General features: G+C 41.0%; 1 protein-coding gene across 28 annotated transcripts in view; it reads left to right on the top strand.

Moving 5' to 3' along the window:
• The window catches only part of LOC104610075 (uncharacterized), a 76164-nt gene that overhangs the window by 32858 nt on the left and 17857 nt on the right, over window positions 1-25449 (top strand). For all 28 annotated transcript variants that reach the window (XM_088895032.1, XM_088895023.1, XM_088895019.1 and 25 more), the window contains 3 exons: window positions 579-835; window positions 4953-5069; window positions 5595-5643. In XM_088895032.1, the coding sequence (XP_088751158.1) occupies window positions 579-835; window positions 4953-5069; window positions 5595-5643 (423 nt within the window). The remainder of the gene's footprint in view (window positions 1-578; window positions 836-4952; window positions 5070-5594; window positions 5644-25449) is intronic.

The raw sequence follows: 25449 nt of genomic DNA, 5'->3' as shown, positions 1-25449 counted from the left end.
ATACCAATTTACATATTTTAAAGTTTTAATGCTATAGAATACATCTACAAGTGTCTATGCAGTATTTGGTGTTGTATCTGGAAAGTACCATATCTGACACCAGAACACTAGGCAGGCACGGGTACTGGGTATCATAGGTTTCAGATAGTGGTGAGGTTGTATAGGTTTGAGATTTGAATTTTGAATTTCTTGATGACATTTCCCTCTTTATTTTTTCCTTTGTTTTCCTGAACTGGCAAGATGGCTTAGGCAACATTTGATGCATTTACTGTAGACAGTAAATATAATCCATTGCACACATTTTTCAGTTTATTAGTTTTCTGATTATTCATTTTTACCCTTAGTGCTTTCTTTTCCATTTGTCTTCTTCCCTTATGCAGATCAGGGTGACATTCATTATCAGCATAAAATTAACTCTGCTGCTTAAATCTCTGATTTTATTTTTTGTTTTTATGAAATTCTTTATAATGCTTAAATAACATAATACTGTTCAGTTGTACTAAAAAATTCACATTTTGAGGCTTAAGATATCTCATATATTCATTTGATTTACTTAGTTTGTATCTTGACATTCACAGAAGAGGAATGGACAAAGTCGTATGAAAAGCCTCAAACTCATAGAACTAAATCCAAGGGGCAGAAGATGGAACTGATGGTGCGCCCTTGCTTTCCTCCTATCTACCATGAAAATCAGATGCCTGATGCTAGTAGCATCTCAGAAGTGGTAGCAATTGTTGACAATGTTTGGAAGGTGGGAGATTTGGTTGATTGGTGGTATACTGATTGCTATTGGTCTGCAAAAATTACTCGTATATTGGGTGAAGATAAGGTTCAGGTAAAGATCTTTATTATTTTCACGATATATTTCCATTTTCATTGCTACCTTTACAAGAACATTACTGGAATATATTTTGACATATTCCCAGTGTATTACAAGGGTCAACAAGTTGGTTTTCAATTTACATGTACAGAGATATAATCCAATTAACATGTTTTTATTTTCACTTGGACTCCATTTAATTTTCTTTATGAAATATTTTTAATTATATAATTTAAAAAAATATAGTTGATGTTTAATATTTTAAACTCTTGTCGAAGGAAAACAGTGTGTTATTACAAAAGCATATTCATATTTATATCATAATTTTTTTTTATTAAATGAAACATAAGTGAAGTAGCATTAACAAATAAAATATTCACAGTAGGTATTATATTATAAATTTATAATTTTTTAAACCCTTAGGCTATGTTTGGTTTGAAGGAAAAGGTAGGGAAAGGAAGGGAAAGATAAGAAAATCTATACAAGATTTGTAAAGGTTTCCCTATCTTTCCTTTCCTTTCCCTACTTTTTCCTTCAAACCAAACGCAGCCTTAAGTTTATTGTAAGTGAAGAAAGCTGTCATCTTGAAATTGTGTGATGACTTCAAACGCATCATTTTATAACTTTATAATGATATAATTTTTTAAAAGAGTTTGTTTTTTATAATTAAAATATGTTTTCTTATATTAGTGCTTACAATGTTATAAAATGTTGCAATAAATCTAGGTGTAATTTTTGATATTTCCAAATGTTTCTTATTTGCAATAAATCAAGTCCTAAAGGTTTCTTTTCTTGTGCATCCTTTTTTAAGTCTCTTTGTCCTTGGAAAGAAATTTGGGTTCTGCCGATTCCCCCTAAATTTAAGGCTTTTTGTTGGGAAATGGATCTTGGGAAAATTAACACTTTGGATTCATTGCAAAAGAAAAGACCTTCTCTATGTATTTCCCCGAGTTGGTGCTCTCTATGTAAATCCGATGGTGAATCTTGCTTTCATTTACTAATCTCCTGCTCATTTGCTACAGAAATCTGGGATTGGTGTTTCTCCTTGTTTGGGTGCAGGTGGAATATGCCAGTGGAGATTAAGATGTTGTTTGATCAATCAATCTTTGCTTTTCGAAAGAGAAGGGGAAGAATAATGTGGAAATGCACTAGAACAACAATGATCTACATTATGGGAAGAAAGAAATGTAGGAATCTTCCAAGAGAAGGAAAGAAGTAAACAACAAATTTTGGAGTGTGTAATGACTAGGGTTATACATTGGCTACAAACATTTGACCTATTCAAATCTTTCTCCTTTGATGATATTTGGAGGAACTGGAGCTTTGTAGCCTTTAGTGCAGTACAAAAAATTAAAGCAAGGATGGTTTGGACACCTCCCGTTGAAGATTGGCTGAAAGTAAACTTTGATGGGAGCAGTCAAGGCAACCCAAGTCCATCTGGCATAGGAGGGGCTGTAAGAGACAAGGAAAGAAATTTAAGAGCCATCTTTTTAGGACCAATGGGAAATGGAGACACTTTAAAGGCAGAACTATATGCGTCCCTACAAGGCATTCAGGTTGCAAAAGAATTAGGCGTGGAGAAATTGATGATAGAAGGGGACTCCAAGGTGGTGGTGGGTTGGCTAAAAGACCCAAATTCAGTGATTTGGTGTTACAGAAATGAAATGAAGAAGTTCAAATGGCCAACACAACAGATGATTTTAGCTATACAATGGGTGGGAAGGGAGGCCAATGCCTTGGCTGATTCTCTTGCTAAGCAAGGGGTAACTAGGGATCAGATGTACTAGGCCCTTTTGTAAATCTATTATATATTTTTTTTGTTAAAGAGTGAGGCTGCACCTTGCGCCTCACACTGGGATGCTTGTAAGTTGTAACAGATGTTATCCTTTGACTCTAATGAAAATTAATGAAATTTATTTATCAAAAAAAATATTTCCACCAAAACCGACATTTTAAACCTTGATTGTGATCCATATTAACTGTTTGGTGTGGCTGAACTATTTCTGCATCCATTCTTTATATGTTTATAGTTATGTGTTTGCTTGGGACATGGGCTTTTATGTTCTTTTAAGCATAAGGTAATGCATGGTATTCTGAACATAGATAAATCATGTACAAAAAGACATGTACAGTGAGTCACTATACAATGTATGCCCAATACACAAAAACGATAGGCTCACTATTTTCTTCTCAGGTAAACTGTTTCAAAACAAAAAAAAAAAAGTTTGATGAGGAATATCTTTGAAGATCTCCATCACTGAACCTTGACTAAATTGCACCCTCTATTCTTCTGATCAGCTCATTTGGTTCATCTGTGACCACCGGCATGTGGTCTGATAAAGGTCTAGTAACTGCCTCTTGGTACACTCAGGAAATGCCTCTTTCCACCATTACGGGGACTTCCTGATTGTTTGTTGATGTATATTTAGCTTCATCCATAGGTAAATCCATGAGTTCATGCCTGTTGATGAAGCCAGTGAATCCTTTCATACCTTGCATTTGCTTGGGTCCACCCTTCTTCTCATGCATATGTAGGATGGTGTTGAAGTCACCTCTCACACACCAAGGGCCTTGCCATTTCTCTTTGATTTGGTCTAGTTCTCCCCAATACTGTGGTTTGAGTTGATCCTTGTTAGGACCATACACACCTGAAAGAATGCCCCTGAAATCTTCCTCCCTCCATTTCAATTACAATTGAAATATCTTTTACTGTTTCAGTTCATCTTTTATTTAGTAAAAGGGGCTATTATTGTAAGCTGAGCTGAGTTGGACAATTTAATAGAAATAGGGGGTCTGGCCAATTGGGACTTGGGAAACCATTCTATTCTCCTCAATCGGCAGTCTCCTTTCTTCTCTATTGGACTACTTTCTCTCTTTTTCTTCTTCCTTTATATTTTTGGGTTTATTCTTTCTGCAACTAGGGTTGTTTACATGGTATCAAAACAGGGATTCCAGTAATTCTTTTTTCTTCTTTTTTCTTCTTCCTCTCTCTCTCTCTGCCCCCTCTCCCCCTTTATTTTTTTCCTCTCTTGCTGCAATATGTTTCTTTCTTTTGGCTTCTGAGAACTAAATGGTCTCAGCTTGTTTTGGGTGAGCTATGATGGTTGGGACCATTGTTATGGTGAAGGCATGGTGATGTGTGATCCTTTATTTGACATAGATGGAGAGGGTTTATGGTGGTATTCTGTTTGTGGAGCAATAGTTGAATGGAGATCTCGATGGTCGATTGTTATGTGGCCTGATTTTGATGAGTATTGTGCTGGTTGGTGAGAATTCTATGTGAAGCATACTCAGTGTTTTAAAAGCGCAAGGGCCAATTTGCGCCTGAGGCGCAAGGCACGCATCTTTTTAAGCAAGGCGCAAAATTACGAAAAAAAAATAAAAAAAAAGTCAGAAAATTCAAAAAAATCCCAAAAAATAAAAAAATGCAAAAAAATAGATATTTTATCCAGGCTTCAGAGGTTGAAGTTGTCTGACTCACCTAAAAGCATACCTGATTGCCTTGGCAGTTTGAGGAGGTAGTGTTGTAGTGGTTGAGACAGTAGGAGTGATTCTTGGGAGGCCGAGGTGGTCATAGAAATTTATTTTAGGAACTTGTGTCAAACCTGTAATGAGTCAAAAAGTTTGCTTTCGGAAAATCTGAGTAATAGTTCCTAGTTGCTTTGGAATTTTTGTTAGTTTTGAAGTCATCCAACTATAAGTTTGAGTTGGATAGTGATTAGGAGTCTTTTAGATTTAAGTGTATATAAGGTCTATAATTCCGCTGTAAAGGAGAATGACAATACAGAATAAATCTTTGCCTTTTTGTTTCTTTTGGTGTGACTATGATGTATAAGAGCTTATTTTCTTTAACTGCATTTAAGCCTTGTATTAACTTTGTTGTGATTCTATGCTTGACAAGGAAAGAGAAATATGTTTACTCTAACATTATTTTTCAAATCATATTCTTCTTTTAATTTTCCATTTTATGATTCATTATTCTATTTCTGGAAGACTTGATCAATACAAGGTTGTCTTACATCACATATACTAAGGTAAAGGGACAAAAATTAATCTATGGCTTCTACATGACTCGGAGAGTAATTCCAAAGGAAAAAAATTAATCCATTGTTTATTTTTTGCTCTCTTGTAGGTAGAGTTGCCAAAATGTCCAGTGGGTGAGGGAGGTTCTTATGAAGCTTTGTGCAAGGACCTACGTCCATCCTTGGACTGGTCTCCAGAACATGGCTGGACAGTGCCTATCTCCAAGGTTGCTGCATTTTTTGCACACATTTCTTTTGAACAGTGGACCTTGCTACATGGACAAATTGAACACATAATCCATGATACATTGATACCTGGATGCCTGTGCATGGGTGCCATCCAGCCGGGTCCTTGTCCTATCTGTGTAACATAACATATAATATATTATTGCAAATATTCATGTGTTTAAGCTTACCAGGAAAGTAACATAAATCTTTAGCTTGTGACACTTAATAATGCACATAAAAGGGGCTCATTAGGATTGAGTTTGGCCCAGGACTTGAAGGAATACAGGTATTGCTATTGCCTGTGAAGAGCCACAGGAATAGATGGTTGATTAACTATCTTGACAATACTCAAAATAGGGTGGTTAATTAACCACATAGAAGACTAAGTTGATCTCCATTTCTTTATTATTGTGGGTTGCATATTCAGTTTTAGCTGACCACATATAGCTGAGATAATTTGTTGGGTGAGTTGCATATTCAATTCTCTCATTTTTACTTTTATGTTTTGGCATTGGTGGTTACAGGATGGTGAAACTTGTCGTTATTGTGCTCGCTTACTTCAACCATATCAAGGTTTGCAGCCTGGGTTATATTTTGGTTTTGTTCATTAGCTTGCACTAATTATATTACTTGGTGGTATGCTGTTGGTATGGATATTTAATCCAAGATAAATTAATATTAATAACTTAGCTAGCCATACTGATTTAGTAATGCAGCTCTAAAGATAATCTAAATAAAGATGATTGTGTGTGTGATAGAAACTTACATAGAGGAGGGTAAATCTGGAAAAGGCAGTTTGCTGTGAACAGGGATGCATGGATCTTTACCAGTGAAGTCATGCCGGACAAATGGAGCTTCACCATGCTCAATCATCTTAATTATGGCTTCATTGATGAAGATCTATGTTCTTCATCTCCTGGTGCAAATGGAGAAGAGCAATGGACAATCTCGTCTTGTTTTCTTGAATTAGTCTTAGTGACAGAGAACATGATTGCCTTGGACTGTCCTTTGGTAGTGGTAATTCTGAATGGCCCCTTAAGTATCATAGATTTCCTGGTGCTAATTTTGCATTAGTTTTGGAGTTAGTTATGGTGAAAATTGTCAAATAGTTAATGGGGTTTTTGAGAAGTTAGCTGGGATATTTTATTGCTCATCAAATCCACATTTGGTGGTTTCAAGCATTTAAAACTTCTGAATCGAGATGGGGAGAGGAAGCGACAAAGAATTTCAGGCGGTGAACAGGTGGAAGACTGAATTGAACATCAAAGCGAAGAAAGTACTACTTGAGAGTGGAAGGGTTAGAGGTAAGAATCTGCTAAAGGTTAGAGAAGACAGGAATGCGACGATACTTCTGGTTGAGGAAGCAGGCCTATGGGTGAAGGGGTTTATCAATGGAGTACTTCAACCGATCAGAATAGTAGGGTGGAAAAACATATTATAGCTGGAAAGGAAGAAATACGAAGTGGAGCTGAGGCATAACAGGAAAGGATGGTTCATTACCATCACAGAACACTTTGGCGATAGGAAACAAATGGTTTGTTTACCGGAAGGGAAGAAGACACAAGGTTGGACAGCTTTTGCAGGTGGGTTACAGCTGTTTCTCATCTCTGTTGACAATCACGTACATAAGGAGCACAAGCAAGAGCAGAGTACAGGAGACAGCACTCCTAAACCATCAAGCCAGTCATTAAAGCAGAGTTCCTTTAAGACAATAACAAGCTCAAATAGGGGGATGAAATTCTGGTTTAAGGCTGTGCAAGATGATTGGGAGCGGAGAATGGTGATAACAGCCAGCAAGGATGTACAGGATTGGAGGAAGTTACTACAATATGTGGTGCTTAACTTGAAGCTGGAAACCGAGGTCGCTCTGAAGCCATTCTCTGATAGGCCAATTTTCAGTTTCCCTGAAGTATTGGACAGGTGGAGGATGGGTTTGAATGCGTGTTAACCAATGTCTATGGACCGAATGACTATAGAGATAGAATGCAACTTTGGGAAGAACTGGCTGATATAAGGGGTTTGAATGCGTGTTAACCAATGCAACTTTAGGAGGTGACTTCAATGTAATCAGATTCTTGGAAGAAACAAATAGTACTAGGCAGAGGTCAACCATGAGCATGAGAAAATTTAATCAATTTGTGGATGCCTATGGACTTAAGGAAATCCCATTGTCACATAGCTGTTTTACCTGGTCCAATCTCCAAGTGAACCCAGTATGTTCCAAGCTGGATAGGTTCTTATTTTCAAATGACTGGGAAGAACATTGAGGAAGTTTGAATTCTAGAACACTCCCAAGGGTGACATTAGATCACTGGCCTATAGTAATTTGTAAGGAGGAGGTGAGAAATGCAGGCCCCACCCATTTTAGATTTGAAAACATGTCGCTTGGACACCCGAGTTTTATTAAGAAGGTCAAAGATTGGTGGCTTGAGAGTAACCCAACAGTGAAATGGAGTGGAATGAGGTTTCATAAAAAACTCTTAACATCTGAAGGGTAGAATTAAGGAGTGGAATTTGTTAGAGTTTGGGAGACTAGAGGAAAGGAAACAAATGGTGACTGCTCAAATTGAGGCATTGGATAGTAAGGAAGGGAGGGGATGTTTTACAGAAGAGGATAAAGAGCAAAGATGGAATCCGCGTAAACAATTAGAGGACTGTCTTTTGCAGGAGGAAATACGTTGGAGACAAAAGTCAAGGTGCAAGTGGTTGAAAGAGGGAGATAGAAACACCAAGTTTTTTCATGCAATGGCAAATGGGAGGAGGAGAAAGAATTATATCTCAAGTTTGGAGATTGAAGGGACAACAATTGCCAATCAAAATGAAATTGCAGGGGCTTTTGCTAATCACTTTAGGTCAATCTTCAGAAGACCCTTAAACAATAGGGTTTGGATTGAAGGATTGGAATGGCCTACATTGAAGTTGGAGGAAAAGGAATGTGTGTGTTTTGAAATGGTAGAATACTGATATGTTTCATTCTATTGCCAATTGGCATATTTATACAGTAAGTTGTTGCAACAAATAGAAAGAAAGAAAAATAGAAAGAAAAGAAAATAGAAAGAAGAAAAAATAGAAAGAGGAGAAAATAGAAAGTACAAAAATAGAAAGAAAGAAATAGAAAGAAAAACTTTCTAAATCAATCCTTCCACAATCCTAGGAATATATACAATTCTATTTTCAGATCTGAATTAGTAACCCCACGTTTTCCAACACTCCCCCTCAAGCTGGTGAATAGAGATCCTCCATTGCCAGCTTGGCTATAATTCTCCGAAAGTCTCTACTATTGAGCCCTTTAGTAAGTACATCGGCCAGTTGTCATTTTGTAGACACATAGGGAGTGCAAATCAACTTGCTGTCCAGTTTCTCTTTTATAAAGTGTCGGTCAATTTCGATGTGCTTCGTCCTGTCATGTTGAACAGGATTGTGAGTAATATTGATGGCCGACTTGTTGTCACAATATAGTTTCATAGGCTCTTCTCGTGGAATCTTCAGGTCTTCTAAAATTATCTTCAACCAGAGTAATTCACACACTCCTTGTGCCATAGCTCTGAATTCTGCCTCTGCACTTGACCGAGCCACTACATTTTGCTTCTTACTCCTCCAAGTGACTAAGTTTCCTCCTAAGAAGGTACAGTAACCAGAAGTGGACCGTCTATCTACTGGAGATCCTGCATAATCGGCATCTGTATATGCTTCAAGAGCTAGTCCTCCATTTCTTCTGAATAAAATTCCTTTTCCTGGATTGGCTTTCAAATAGTGCAGAATTCGATGAGCAGCCTGCAGATGAACTTCTTTAGGATTATGCATAAACTGACTTATTACACTTACAGCATATGCAATATCCGGTCATGTATGTGCAAGATAAATGAGTTTTCCAACTAGTCTTTGGAACATCTCCTTGTCTACACTTGCATTCTCGTTGGCTTCTCCCTTTTATGATTGGGATCTATAGGTGTGGAAGTTGGTTTACATGCCATATTTCCTGTTTCTCTCAAAAGATCAACAACATACTTGTGTTGAGAGATAAAGATGCCTTGTTTAGAATGTGCAACTTCAATTATGGGAAAATACTTTAGTCTCTCAAAGTCTTTTATCTCTGGCAAGGCAGTTTTTCAATGCTTCCTTCTCCTTTTTATCATTCCCAGTAACGATTATATCATCCACATAGACTAATAGTGCAGTAACTCCCCCTGAGGCTGTGTGTTTGATAAACAATGTGTGGTCACCTTGACTTTGCTTGTAACCTCTACTCAGCATTACCTTCGTAAACCTTCCAAACCATGCTCTCGGAGATTGTTTGAGACCGTATAGTGCTTTCTTCAACCGACAAACTTTGTTCCCTTTAATGCCTTCTCCAAAACCCGGTGGAATGTCCATGTATATCTCCTCTTCTAGATCACCATGGAGAAACACATTTTTTACATCAAACTGTTGCAAATCCCAATTATAGTTAGCAGCCAACGACAGTAACACCCTTACTGTATTCATTTTAGCTACTGGGGCAAAAGTCTCCTGATAATCTACCCCATAAGTCTGTGTATATCCCTTGGCTACCAGGCGTGCTTTGTACCTTTCTAATGACCCATCAGATTTGTACTTAATTGTGAACACCCATTTACAACCTACCGTCTTCTTGTTTCTTGGTAGATCCACAACTTCCCATGTGTTGTTTTTTTCTAATGCCTCCATTTCCACTCTCATGGCTTTTCTCCACTCCTTATTAGAAAGTGCCTTGGCTAGAGTATTAGGAATTGGAATGGTGTTAAGGCTGGATAGAAAACTTTTATGGGATTTAGAGAATCTTTGGAATGATACATATTTGGCTAAAGGGTACAATGGGCGTTTGGTACATTCTCTGGTTCCTTTTCTCTGTGCAATAGGTAGGTCATACTCATACTCAGACTGTGAAGGTGTAGGTTCAGATTCTGAGCATTCCTCAGTTCTAGGATTAGGAGTTGAATCTTGGACTTGCATAGGTTGAGGATCTAGATTTTTCCTCCTAGAGTAAACCTGCATATATCTCACATTATCATGCACATCATTCGTGGGGTTAACAGTGTCCGAATTTGGTTCAATGGTCGGGTTGTTTGACTCTTGTTGGGACTCGGGAATGTGGGGCTCAAAGAAATGTGACTCGGAGGGATGTGATTCTTGACGATTGAATGTCTGTGAGGAAGGTAATACATCTAGGGAGAGTAGATCCGAGGCCTTATCTTCCATTAATGAGGGCTCCCCCTGAAGATAAGGTTGAGTGAAAAAAGATTTTCCTTCCTCAAATGTGACATCGATGGAGGTGTAGAATTTTCTGGTGGCTGGATGATAACATTTATAACCTTTCTGAGTTGGGGAATATCCCAAGAAGACACACCTGATTGCTCGTGGGTCTAATTTTCCCTTATTATGGACATGAACAAAGGCAGTGCAGCCAAAAATTCTTGGTGTGAGATTATTTGAGGCTCGAATATTAGGGTAAAATTGAGAAAGGACTTGTATTGGGCTTCGGTTGTCAAGAACATTAGATGGTAGTCTATTTATGGTGTAGGCAGCAGTAAGGACAGCTTCCCCCCAATATTGTTTTGGCACCTGATTTTGAAAGAGAAAGGCTCGGGTGGTTTGCAAAAGATGGCCATTTTTTCTCTTAGCTACCCCATTTTGTTGGGGAGTGTTAACACAGGAGGATTCATGCACAATGCCTTCTTTATGAAAAAATGGGGACAAATTCTGATTAAAATAATCTGTAGCATTATCAGATCGAAACCTTTTAATTCTCACACCAAATTGAGTTTGGACCATGTTATGAAAGTTGGGAAGAATCGTACCCACATCAGATTTAGACTTAAGAAGAAAAATCCATGTGACCATAGTGCAATCATCAATAAAGGTGACGAACCATCTGGAACCAGTAATGTTGGGAATTTGAGTAGGGCCCCATATATCCGAATGAATCAAATAAAAAGGAGTTGAAGATCTTTTATTGCTGATTGCGAAAGAAACCCTTTTGTGCTTAGCAAGTTCACAAACATCACAATGAAATGTTTCAACATCAATTCCTTTAAACAAGGAAGGAAGCATTGTTTTTAAAATAGGAAATGAAGGATGGCCAAAACGGAAATGATGACGCCAAATTAAATCTTTATTGGAGGTAGATAAGAATGACTCGTGTGTGACATGCATAATAGTGTGAGATGATTTGCTGGTTGCTTCAAGGTAGTAGAGTCCATCTCTTTCCTTAGCAAGTCCAATCTTCTTCCCCGAAACCTGGTCCTGAAATACACAGTAAGAAGGGAAGAACACAACATTGCAGTTCACATCCTGGGTGAGTTTATGTATAGAGATAAGGCTAGTGGATAACTTAGGAACATGAAGCACATTTTTAAGTAATAGGGATGGAGTAATTTGAATATTCCCAATCCCTGCCACTGTGGTGAAAGAACCATCAGCAATAGAAATTTTTCTATTACTAGGACAGGGTGTATAGGTGAGAAAATGTAGTGAAGAGGGTGTCATGTGGTCAGTAGCTCCAGAATCAAGAATCCATGGAAAAACACTAGCCGAGGCATGTAATCCTAGAGGTAAAGACTCACTTGAGAGAGCAAGAGAGGTAGAACCACTTCCTGGTTTCAAGGATTTCAGGAAGCACCTTAGCCTTTCAATTTCTTCATCATTAAATGGTTCCTGACTTGAGTGTTCTTGCTGCGGGGTTGTGTAGACATTATGGGCCTGTTGAACTCCTTTTGAAACTCCTCGATTTCCCCATTCCTTGCTGGATATGGGAGGTTTCTCATGAAGTTTCCAGCACCGATCTTTCGTGTGTCTGGGCTTCTTGCAATAGGTGCACCAGAGGTTATCGCTAGAGTCACGGGTGGTTGTGTCACGAGCCAAGTTGTGATTGTTCTCACCCTTTGAACCACTGTAACGTCCTCCCCTTGCCACCATGGCTGAGCCTTCGGGATCTTTAGGCTCAAGCATGATTCCACGGCGGCTTTCCTCAACTCTGATAAGGGCTATGACTTCATTTAATGGAGGCACTTCTTCTTTGCCAAGAATTTGTATTCGGACCTGATCAAATTCAGCATTCAGTCCGACCAAAAAATCATACACCCCATCTCTTTCAATAAAATTCTTCAAGATCACAGCATCATCTGCGCACTTTGTCTCAAGAACCCGATAATGATCAAGCTCATGCCATAAATTTTGCAGCAGATTTGCATACTCTGTAACACTTCTGCTCCCTTGTTTGGCCGCCATAGTCTTCACTTTGACCTCATAGACACGAGCAGCGTCATGGGCTTTGGAATAGGTTTGTCGGACAACATCCCAAATAGCCTTTGCAGAGGGAAGAAACATACAAGTATCACTGATCTCGGGTGTCATTGAACTCCACAACCATGACATAATCATGGAGTCCTCTTCGTCCCAAGCATCAAAATTTGGCTCACCCAACCTTGGTCCTGTTCCAAGGAGGTGACTAATTTTTCCTTTTCCCTTCAAATAGGTACGCACTAGTTGTGACCACTTCAAGTAATTCTGGCCATTTAGTCTATATGTTGCTTGGAAATTCTACAAATCATCAGTGTGAGGATGAGAATTTGTTGCTCCTTCATCGGTTTGGACGGGAGCACTTGTTGCAGTCATGTCGGACATTGTTAATGGAGGAAAAATAAGGCCAGTAGGAAAGGAGAATAAAGGAACACTTCTGGTTACCGATCAACACTGAAGGCCAGAAGAGAAAAACACAAAAAATTGGCAATGAAGGCCGAAAAAAAATCTCAAGGTTGACAAACCTAGAGCTCTGATACCATGTTTTGAAATGGTAGAATACTGATATGTTTCATTCTATTGCCAATTGGCATATTTGTACAGTAAGCTGCTACAATAAATAGAAAGAAAAGAAAATAGAAAGAAGAGAAAATATAAAGTACAAAAATAGAAAGAAAAACTTTCTAAATCAACCCTTCCACAATCCTAGGAATATATACAATTCTATTTTCAGATCTGAACCAGTAACCCCATGTTTTCCAACAGGATGGAAAGGAAATTTGATTTGGAAAAAATAAAGGAAGCAGTGTTCTCTATGGATGGATCAAAGGTACCAGCCTTATCTTCCAAGAGCAACAAAGAACCTCAAGAAAAGGAAAAAAAAGAAAAAACACTAAAGTTACAGCTTAGCCCAAAACAGTGAATCCCTTTCTGCCCCTTGTTTAGCTAAACCGTCAGCTAGGGAATTAGCTGGTCTTTTAACCCAACATGTCTTAACTTCCATCTCCCACACCAACCACTTGAATTTCCTCCTCTCATTGTTGTACTTCCATAAGCCATTGTGATCTTTAATCAGCCACCCTATCACCACCTCTGAATCCCCTTCAATTATGAGTTTCCTAATGTTCAACTCCTTTAGCTCTCCAGACTCCTTCCATAACTGCAAAGATCTCAGCTCTAAGGGAGTCACCCACTCCAATTGGGCCTGACAAAATGGCAGAAATGACCCCATTTTCATCCCTAAAAACACCCCCAATTCCCAATTGTCCCGGATTTCCCCTACTACACCCATTAAAGTTTAATTTCAAGAATCCACCAGGTGGAGGGGTCCAAGCCACACTTATTACTGACTTGGTCTGTGTGCAATTTGCAATTTCACCCCACTTCCTCAACATGTCATCCACAGTGTAATCTGTGAACAGCTCCAAAGTTTTCAGCCACTGTACCGCCCTATTATGTATGATAGCCCTCAGATCTGCTGCTCCTCTCTTAGCTTCTGAGAATATCCTGGAGTTTCTTTCTTCCCAAAGTGTCCAACATACTGCAGCCCTTAGTCCTCTCCACATAGTCCTTCCCCTTTTTATCCGCCACCTGAAAAAAGAAGGGGAAAAAAGGCCCTGCAAGTTTGATGGAGGATTCCAGCTACATCCAAATAGGGAGAAAGCCCAATCCCAAATTGACCTCGCAAAATGGCAAGACACCAGTGGGTGAAAACCAGTCTCCCTATCCGCTTTACAAAGAACACACCACTGAGGTGACAAGCAAGTATTGGGTCTCTTCTTTTGGAGTAGATCACTAATGTTGATTCTTTCCAGATAGGCTTCCCAACAAAAACTACCAACCCTAGGAGGCATAGCTCTACACCAAACCTCACCAATAGGGAAAGGGGACAAGGTAGGACTGGTGGACTGACTTAAGACTTTGAAGAACGAAGCACAAGAAAAGATGCCATTGGGGGTAGGTGTCCAATTTCTAGAATCCGCCCTAGTGGGGTCTAAGACAACGTTATCAAGAAGTGCAATAAGGCTCGAAATACTGTCGAAGTCTGAGTCCCTCAAATCCCTTCTTAGACCCAAGTTCCACCCAATCCCAGAAGTGGAAGAGGACGGGGTGGTGAAAGACAAGATTGGCTCATTTTTCAAATCGGAAAGAACATACAAAGAAGGAAACTGATCCTTTAGAGGGGCACTCCCCATCCAGGTTTGTTCCCAAAATTTTATGGAGTTACCGGAATTCAAATCATACCTGATATTAGGGGAGAAAACTGGTAGCAGGTCATGAATGGCTTTTCAAGGAGAATTGCTTGTGGTCCTAGCTCTGATTCTAGCGTCCCATCCATTGTGCTCCAGCCCATGTATACTTGCCACTATTCTAGCCCATAGCTTCTCCTTCTCCATAGGGAACCTCTACAACCACTTTCCCAACAGAGTCATATTCCTTCTCCTAATACTCCCAAGCCCCAAACCACCACAAGTCTTACTCCTACACACTATCTCCCAGCTAACTCTATGATCCCTCTTCTCCTCTTCCGGCTCCCACAGGAAATCTTTCATTAGCTTCTCCAATTTGTTAGCAACCTTCACTAGGATTTTAAACACCGACAGGAAAAAGATGGGTAAGTTAGTAAGCGTGACCTTAATTAGTGTAATTGTTATGGGCCCGGGCGTAGGATCTCGTCACGGGTCGGTCCACGGGGAAAAGCTCCTGTTTTCCCTTGTTCCTCCCCTTCCTAGCTGAACCTATCTTGGCGTCCTAGAGAGTGATTTGTCCAAGAGATCATCGAACTCTCCTTTTACTCTCTTTCTTGACTGAAAATTTGATATCTTTATTCAATAATTTCAGCTCCTTAAATAGGAGATTACAGAGGTAAGAGTCCTCCTTGTAGGAAGACTCCTTGATAACTAAACTGCTTACAGATAAGACTCTTAGATAAGACTCCTAGATAAGACTAACTAAACTGCTTACAAATAAGATAGATAAGACTCCTAGATAAGAATCCCTACTCAAGAAGGATAAAAACTCCCTAAGATAAATCAGACTCTATACTAATCCTTATTGGAATAGATAAGATAAGAGTAAGAAAGCAGATAAGATAAGGATAAGGTAAGATGAACTGTGGCTAGCTAGATAATCTAATGAGGGTCCCACGTTACTGCTGCTGCCGGCGGCGATACTTCTTCCCCCACGAATGCGTCCATAACAGTAATTCTCCCACCAAGAGAGAGGTAGTTCTTTTTCCAGGATACCAGTCTTTTTTCAAACCTTTCCCCCACCGGGTTCCAAATGCTCTCTCTCATAGGATTATCACCTAATGGCAACCCTAAGTAGTTCAAAGGCCACCCTGAGACTTCACACCCTAACACTTCAGCACTCTCCTTGATCTCTCCCTTCTCCAAATTCACCCCCACTACACAGCTTTTCCCAAGGTTAACCTTCAAATTGGACATTTGCTCAAACAGTTGTATCACCGACTTCAAGTTCCTGATAAAGCTCACATTACCGCCTTCACAAAACAGAATCGTGTCATCAGCAAACTGTAAGTGAGTGAGGGGGGTTTCCACCCTCCCAACTCTCCAGCCTCTAATGAGACCCTTAGAATCTGCTTTGTGAATCAGTTTCCCCAAAACCTCCGCAATTAGAATGAACAAGAGAGGAGAAAGGGGGTCTCCTTGTCTTATACCCCTACTGGCTGGAAAGAAATCTACCACTGTCCCATTCACTAGCACTGAATAATGACATTTCCGGACACAACCCATGATCCACTTACACCATCTAGCCCTAAACCCAAATTTAGTCAAAACTTTCCTCAAGAAATCCCAGTCCACCAAGTCATAAGCCTTTTCCAAGTTCAACTTACAGACCACTTCCTTCTTCTTATCCCTCCTAAAGTTCTCCACACCCTCATTAGCAATTAAAATCTGATCAGTAATTTGTCTTCCACTCACAAAAGCTCCTTGATAGTGTGCAATGATATCTGGCAGTACCTTCTTCAGCCTCAGAGACAACAATTTTGGAATGATCTTATACAAGCTATTAACCAAGCTAATTGGCCTAAAATCCTTCGGTTGGGATGTATCTTTCTTTTTTGGAATTAAGGTTATAAATGTAGAATTCACACCCGGATTGACAATTCCTCTCCTGAAAAACTCCTCAAACACCCGCAAGAGATCATCTTTCAAGATATCCCAACAATCCTGATAAAAAGCCATTGTAAACCCATCCGGCCCTGGAGCTTTTGTTTTATCCATAGAAAACACAGCCTCCTTGATCTCTTCTATATTAAAGCTTCTTTCCATCCTTCTCCTGTTCTCCACCCCTACATCTGGCCAATCCAAACCTTCTACCCACACCCTTCTACTCACAGGCCTTCTTAGAATAGATTTGAAGTGCTCCACACAGGCCCTGGCAATCTCCTCTTGCTGTACTAACTCAACTCCATCTACTACCAATTTGGAGATAAAGTTCTTCCTTCTCCTGCCATCTGCTAGAGAGTGGAAATACCTAGTGTTTTTGTCTCCCTCTTGCAACTATTTACACCGAGATTTTTGCCTCTAGCTAATTTCCTCCTTGTGCAGGCAGTCCTCTAACTGTCTTCTCAATTCTCTCCCGAGGTCATTGTCTTCCTCTCCAAATTCTCCCCTTTCCTCTTTAAAGTCAAGGCTTTCAATCTTCTTCATCAAGTCTCCTTTCTTTCTTTTGTCCTCCCAAACTCCACCAAATTCCACTCCTTGATTTTTGCTTTCAAGAATTGTATTTTCTTATGCAATCTCATCCCCTCCCATTTCACCAGTGGGTTACACTCATACCACCACTCCCTCACTTTGTTAGTAAACCCTGGATGAAGTAACCACATATTTTCAAATCTCAAGGGGGTAGGACCTCCACACCTTTCCTCCTTACATAACGCTATGGGCCAGTGATCCGAGGTCACCCTTAGGAGAGCTCTAGAAGCCAAGGTTCCCCAATGTTCTTCCCAATCCAAAGAGAACATGAATCTATCCAACTTAGAGCAAATGGGTCTAGATTGGAGATTTGACCATGTAAATGTCTTATGGGCTAGGGGAATCTCTTTAAGCTCAAAGGCATCCACAAAACTGTTAAACTTCCTCATGCTTTTTGTCACCCTCTGATTAACCTTATTGGATTCCTTCGAGAATCTGATCACATTGAAATCCCCACCCATGCACCAGGGCCCATCCCACAACACTCTAACATCAACCAATTCCTCCCACAACTTCTTCCTCTCTCTGTAGTCATTCGGTCCGTAAACATTTGTGAGCACCCACATATAATCATCCTCTTGCTGCTTAAACTTCATGGAAACCGAGTACTTTCCGATCAACTCCTCCAAACCTTCAACCACATCCCTCTTCCACATTGTTACAATCCCCCCGGAAGCACCCCACGAGGGAGCAGCCACCCAGCTAATCCCCCTGGCTTTCCATACACTCCTTGCCCATTTGTTATTAAACTCCATTCTCTTAGACGCTTGCCACAACACAATGTTTGGGTCATACTGTCTTATTACCTCTTTTATTGTTGCTCTCTTCCTTGCACTCCCATTTCCCCTCACATTCCAACTATGAATCTTCATTCCGCTTCTTTTTTAAACCCCTTGCCACCTACCCACTACTTTCCCCCTTTCCTTCTATCTCCTTTTACCCCGAGCTTCTTGTCTCCTTCTACATCTCTCTTTAATCTCTCTACTTCACTCAATCTCCTCTTCTTTGTCCTGATCTCCTTCTTCCTCTTCTGTAAGCTTTCTTTCAACACATTCAAATTTTCCAACCTACAACCCAACTTCCCTACAAATTCTGCTATCATGTCTTCTCTCACCGAGTCCTCCACCCCTACCCTTCCTACAGAATCCCCTCCATCTCTGTCCACCTGCTCTTTCTTCCTTTCCTCTGGTCCCACCTCTGTTCTTTCCTCTCCATCCATCCTCCCTCTCCTGTTACCTCCCTCCTTCCCTATTCTCTCTCCGTAATCCTCTCCATCTCTACCTACTTTCCTTCCACTTCCTTAAACACTCTTTCAATGATTTCCCACACTTTTTGACTCCTATACCTTCCTTCCCTTCTCCCCCTCCTCGGAGAGCCCGCCTACTAGCTCAGCTGCATATTCATGGGCTACAGGACATGGAACAGAAATGAAATCTGGAACCAAAGACACAGGAGACACATTAGTAGCGCAAACCGAAATCACTTGGTTACCTGGGACTGATGGTCAAGCTAGAAAAGGACTGCTCCCGGCCTCCCTCTCTTGTTCCAGGGGTTGGTAACCATCTATCTCCCTGAGTTGGTTGGGAAGTACTTCTGTCCTTTGGTCATCCTGGTGATCTTTCCACTCTACCCCTGGTTCACCCCTAGATGGTGTGTTCCTGCTCTGCTTCCAGTTCTCCCGGTTTGCCCCTTCTGATAATCCTTGCACTCTGTAGTCTTGGGAATGAGTTAAACCGATTGCAGTATGCACCCTGAAATAAGCTTGCAATATTCCACCCATCCATGTCACCTTCAGCACAACTACCTTCGTCGTTTACACCGCCCACACTAGTACCATCAACAGAAAAGTCCTCCGATTCTTCATCTCCTTCACTGCATTGCACCCAGCCTTCATCCTTCTCTTCCCTCTCTTCAGTTCTTTCCGTAGCGTATCTTGGATTCGGCTTCTCTGAGGAGCGTCGCAGGGGGCTAAGCTCCTCCAGACTTCGTCGGGAAACCCACTGCAAATCCAACTTCTTCTCCATTTTCCGCCGTTCCGCGCATTCTGCCCCCTTTCTTGCGACTTGGGACGATGATAGACCATTAACATCGTCTATCAGCGACCTAAGAAGAGTCCCCATACCTCGACCCACGTGACATTTTAAGTTATCACGTGGGTCCTTCAAGTGGAGCCTCCTTTTGGTGTTACACCCAACCGACCCGCCCGCGTGACCTTTTAAGTTGTCACGTGGGCCCTTCCAATGCTGTCCCGGCTCAACCTTCACCCTGACTGACCCACCCGCCACCTATAATGGCTCGGACCAAACCTTTCGGCTCCCCAACCCATCCTGCCTCTTCGCCACATCAGCATAAGAAGAAGAGCCCACCATTAATTTGTTTAATTCAAACCCATTTGAATTAGTTTCCTTGATTAGGTTGCTTGTCGTTTGGTTTTCCCCAACCGGCTCAGTAACTCCAAAAATATCTTTCATCTGCTCCACCTTTTCATCTCCCAACCTTTGCCCTCCACGTGTCCACCACCCAGCCAGCTCATCATCTTCTACCTTAGGAGCACCTTCCCTCCACGACCGTTCAACTTCGAAAGCCACCCACACCTTGTACCAGGCTTCATCCAAGCAGATTTCAAAGAACCTTGGCAGGTTGTCATGCCTTACACCAGCTACCTGTAACTCCACGACACCCAGATTTCGTTTATCAGCTTTCACCAAGATGCCTCTCAGACTTTGCACGATGTGCTCAAGAACAGAGTCTCGCCAGAGGTGAAATGGAAGGCCTACAAGCTTCAGCCGGACACACCCATCTTGGACTTCGACTTCATTGCAGATTGGGCTCCAGTTCTGAACCTGTATCAAACCTCCATCCACCACAATTGCTTTAAAACTTACTTCCTGGTCGCCTTCATCAAGCACGGATTTTGTCTCTGCAAAAGGGAACAACATAGCTTCACTCCCAATACCTATCTCCCTGCAACTGTACTCAGAACCCTCCTCCAATCTGTCACTCCTTTATCAGCCACTAGCACCCTTCTTTTCTTCCACTCATCCTTCCCTGCTCCTACCAATAATCTATGATGAATAGAAGCGCAAGCAACCACCATTTCAGTCGGAAGGCCTTGCACTTCTACACTCCTAGAGGAACTAATCGAAACTGCCCCCTCCTGAACTTTTTGACCCTGGTCTTTGGATTTTTGACCAGTTCTCTTCACCCCATCCACTCTCTTAACTTCCAAGGCTACAAGGAAAGACTGTAGCACCTTCACAAAATCCATCCACCCTTTCCGTAATCTCCCTTCCGGCACACATAGCATTTGCTTCCCATTTGTTCCAAAAAACTCCACCACAGAGATAAACCATCCCTTTCAGTTTCTTTTCAATTCTGTTACATATTTCTTACCTAGAACTGACATTGAGTTTTTCCAGTCATTCACTTTACCAGAGTTGATAGCCCCATCTATGAAACCTTTCATCCAGACAATGACCTCCTTTGACACCAACACAGTCGCCCTGCTATTCTCTCTGATTTTCATTGCATCCTCACCTTTGATCCTTTCCTCTTCGAACTTGAAAGTCTTGGCTTCGATTGACACCTCAGACCTCCACCTTCCTACTACTTTGAACCTTCTCTCGTCCTCCATCCCTTCCTTGAAATGAGATTGACACCTCTCAATTTTTCATACAATGGTCATGTCCACCAAGGAAAGAGAAACCTAGTTCAGAACTGAAGATCTCCAAATTACTCCGGCTTCACACTCCCCCTAAGTGCTTTCTTGGATACCCATTGCTCAGTATAGGTCCATCCAATGGCTCTGATGGTTTTACGATGGCTTTTTATTAGGATTGTTGGGAGATTTTAAAAGAGGACCTAAGGATAGTGTTTGATGAATTTCTTCTCGAGGAGTGATATACCTGGGGCTAAATTCCACATTCATTGCCTTGGTTCCCAAGAAAAAGGAACGCAAATCACCCAAGGGACTATAGGCCGATTAACTTGGTAAACAGCCTTTACAAGATCATCACTAAGGTGCTGTCTATTAGAATTAGAAAAGTGCTCCCAACAATCATAGCAGACATCCAAGGAGCTTTTGTGAAAGGGAGGCAGATAATAGATCAAATACTTGTTGCAAATGAGAGTTTGGAGGAGTTCAAGAGATCCAAGAAAAAAGGGGTGGTTTGCAAACTTGACTTGGAAAAAGCTTATGACATGGTGGATTGGTCTTTTTTGTTGGAGGTGATGGTCAATTTTGGGTTTGGAGGCAAGTGGTGTAAGTGGGTGATGGGATGCATAAGGAAATGCCATTATTCCATTTTGATAAATGGGACAGTGGTGGATTTCTTTCCAGCTTTGAGAGGGATAAGACAAGGCGATCCTCTTTCCCCATTCTTATTCATGATGGTTGTAGAGGTTTTGGGGAGATTAATTTCTAGAGCAGACTCCAGGGACTTAATAAGAGAATGGAGAGTTGGAAGGGAGAATGTGCCACTCACTCATTTGCAGTTTGCAGATGACACAATACTTTTTTGAGAAGGAGGGGGCCTAAATGGGATAAGAAACCTGAAGCTCACTATACAACTCTTTGAGCAAATGTCAAACCTCAAGGTGAATTTTGAGAAGAGCTGTCTAGTGGGAATAAATATGGGGGAGAGGGAGATGTTGGAGTGTGCAGGTATCCTAGAGTGTGTAGTCTCTAATTGGCCCCTTAATTACCTTGGTTTGCCATTGGGAGATAACCCTAGGAAAGATGAGTTTTGGAGTCCAGTTGTGGAGAGGTTTGAAAAGAGACTTGCAACTTGGAAGAAGAACTATTTGTTTCTTGGTGGGAGGATCACTTTAATTAGGTCCACTCTAGCTAACCTTCCTGTCTACTTTTTATCAGTCTTTAAGATTCCAGCTAAGGTAGCTAGCAGGTTAGAAAAACAAATGAGAGATTTCCTTTGGGAGTTGGGGGAGGAGAAAAAAGGACCATAGGGTTAGGTGGGAGATGGCTTGTAGGAGCAAGAGGGAGGGAGGTTTGGGTATTGGGAATATAAGGAGTAGGAATTTGGCACTACTAGGGAAGTGGTTGAGGAGATTTTCTTTGGAGAAGGATAAGTTGTGGGTGAAGATAGTGGGCAGCAAACAATGGATGGGACTCTGGGATTGTGGCAAGGATTACAAGAGCAGCACCTTGGAAAGCTATTCAAGCTATTTTGCCTTCATTCTCTCCATGGATCAGGTATGACCTGCACTAGGTAATCTCATCAATTTTTGGGAACATATCTGGATTGGGGATTCTCCTTTAAAAGATCAATTTCCGAATTTTTTCACTCTTTCCACTCTTAAAAACCAACCAGTCTCCTCCTTCCTTGTTCCTTCTAACTCAACTTCTGGGTTCAGCTGGAACTTGGGCTTTAGAAGGGAAATTAGGGACACAGAATTTGATTATGTCTTATCCTTGCTATCTATTCTTGAAGGGGTTTTTTAGAGCCTACAAAGACAGACAACAGAATTTGGTTTCTCACCCCTTCCGGTTCTTTCACATGTGCTTCCTTCTTTAAATCTCAAGTTCAACCTCCTTCTTTGGGTCTGTCCTTCCTTGTTAAAGAGGTGTGGTGTCTTCCTATACCCCCTAAGGTTGGGAGTTTCTGTTGGGAAGCCTTTTTGAAAGAGTTAATACATGTGATCTACTTCAAAGAAAAAGACCCAACAGCTGTTTGTGTCCTCATTGGTGTACTACTCTCTGCAAAGCCGATGGTGAGTCTGAATACCATTTACTGATTTCCTGTCGATTTACTAAAAGTATTTGGGAATGGTGTACTTCTTTGTTTGGGTGCAGGTGGGCCCCCCTTTGAATGTGCAGAGTTTATTCAGGTTCATGCCGAGTGGGCCAACAAAAAGGGCCAAGGCTATGTGGAGATGTATAAGGGCTGCAGTATGCTGGACTGTTTGGGAGGAGAGGAACTCAAGGATATTTTCAGAAAAGGAGAGAACCTTGGAAGTAATATTGGAGGTAATCCATATTAGGGTGATATATTGGCTGAAAACTTTGGCCTTGTTTGCAAATTTCTCAGTAGACGAGATGGTAAAAAACTGGAAGGAAATTGCAGAATTAGTCTCAGCTAAGAAGACATCACTCTCTTGCTGGAGTCCCCCATCTAATGGCTTTCTTAAACTAAATTTTGATGGCAGCAGTATGGGAAATCCGAGCCCATCTGGAATAGGGGGAGCAATAAGAGATGAACATGGAAATCTGTTAGCTATGTTTTTAGGATCAATTGGGGATGGGGATTCCTTGAGGGCTGAGATTCTTGCAGCCATTGAAGGGGTTCGAAGAGCCAAGGAGGTGCAAATTAGAAAGCTGATTATTGAAAGAGATTCTAAAGTGGTGGTGAACTGGTTAAAAGAAGATAACTCAAGGATATGGAAGTACAACAATGAAAAACGAAAATTTAAGTGGCTGGCTAAGGATGTTGAAATTCAGTACAAATGGGTTAAGAGAAGTGCAAATTCACTGTGTTCGTATGATAGCACATGTAACCTTTGTTAGTTATGTCAGTGTTAGTTGGTAGTTATCTTAGACAGCTTATTATTTCAGTTTATTATTTGTTTTATTTGCCATGTAAGCATTAAGGGCAATTCTGCAATTTCCTACATTTAGTGAACATAACCTATAAATATTAAGAGAGTGGCGGCGGCAGATTCATTCGATCTGTCCCTCCTTCAAAACCCTTGTGTACTGCTTTCTTCTCCTTACTTCTCCCTCTTTCTTCTACTTTTCTCAATCCGAAATCTTTTGGAATTCAAGACTGACCGTAGTCTTGATCGACTACTTAGTATCAAAGCCTATCTAGGGTTTCTCATGTGAGTCTAGTCCAACCGACTACATGAGAACTGTCTAGGGCTGGAAGCTTACAAAGGACTGTTCGTTGGCTGGTTCTTGGAGGTTACTAGAAAAGTTTAGCAGCTGTCCGAAGACTTGTAGAGGCTTGGAGAGTGTTTTAGTAATTAGGAAGAATCAGAGAAGGTTAGGGTTCAGGCCACGATTGAAGGTAGCGATATGAGTTTTCTGGGTAAGTCTTTATTTTTCCCTTGAGATTGCTGTCAGTCAAGATAGGTTGGACCTATCTAGGAGGAGCGGCCGAACTCGCCTATTTTTTCTCAGAGGTGATCAGTTTGTAGGGTTTGTCATTAACCCTACGGCTAGACTTGACTGTGAATTCTCTTGGAAAGTGCGGCTGAGCATTGTTTATGTTCTCACAAGGGTCTTCCTAACCCTACGATTGAAACCCTAATTCTGCTTCAGCTCTACTAAGTGCTTTCTAAGTGAGTTTCAGACCTGGTTTTGGCTTCCGAGCCTGTTTTGAGAGTGAGAACTGTTATCAGACTGCATATATTCTGACTGCCGATTGGTTTCAGATCAGATCTGAACTGATTTCCTACAGTTTTCTGATTGTGATCGATTGCTTCAGTGCTGTTTTCTAGTGTGGAAACCCTAATAGTTCTTAACTACTGATTCTTGACCAAGAATGGAGTTAAAAAAACAGGGAGGTGTGTTTGGGAACAACAGTTCTGGTAGTATGTCTGAGACTTGACTGTGAATTCTTTTGGAAGGTGCGGCTGAGCACTGTTTATGTTCTCACAAAGGTTTTCCTAACCCTATGATTAAAACCCTAATTCTGCTTCAGCATTATAGATTGCTTTCTCTGTGGTTTTCAGACCTGTTTTGGCTTCTGAACTTGTTTTTGGGGGTGAGAACTGTCATCGGACTGCTTATATTGTGATTGCCGATTGGTTTCAGATCAGATCTGAACTGATTTCATATAGATTTCTGATTGTGATCAGTTGTTTAAGTGCCGTTTTCTATTACAGTAACCCTAATAGTTCTTGACTACTGATTCTTAACCAATAATGGGGTTCAAAAATCAGGGAGAAGGTGTTTTTGGGAACAGCAGTTCTGGTAGTATGTCTGAGATTGCGTTTCAGATTACAACTGTGAGATTTGACGGATCCAATTACTTGGAATGGGTTCAACCAGCCATGATGGCTACTGGGGGAAGGGGAAAACTTAGCTACCTATTGGGAGATGTGAAAGAACCTTCCAAGGAGGACCCAATGTATACCAAGTGGGTTCAGGAGAACTACTTGGTTATGACATGGCTGTGCAACTCTATGCAGCCACATATCAGCCGAAATTACTTGTGGGCAAAGACAACTAAGGAGATATGGGATGTCATGAAAGAGACCTACTCCCAACCCCTTAATGTTGCTAGAGCCTATGAACTGAAGTGTGAGGTGAATAACCTTAAACAAGGAGAGAAACCAGTCTCTGTTTATTTCTCTACCTTGAAATCTCTGTGGCATGAAATTGACCATTTGGAGACTCTTGAGTGGGAAAGTCCAAAAGATGCACAAACCCATAGAAAGC

Source organism: Nelumbo nucifera, chromosome 1, assembly GCF_055504915.1.
Source record: "Nelumbo nucifera cultivar China Antique chromosome 1, China Antique-T2T, whole genome shotgun sequence".
In the NCBI taxonomy this organism is placed as follows: Eukaryota; Viridiplantae; Streptophyta; class Magnoliopsida; order Proteales; family Nelumbonaceae; genus Nelumbo; species Nelumbo nucifera.
Note: the sequence above shows the minus strand (reverse complement) of the source record. Positions and strands in the feature narration are given on the sequence as shown.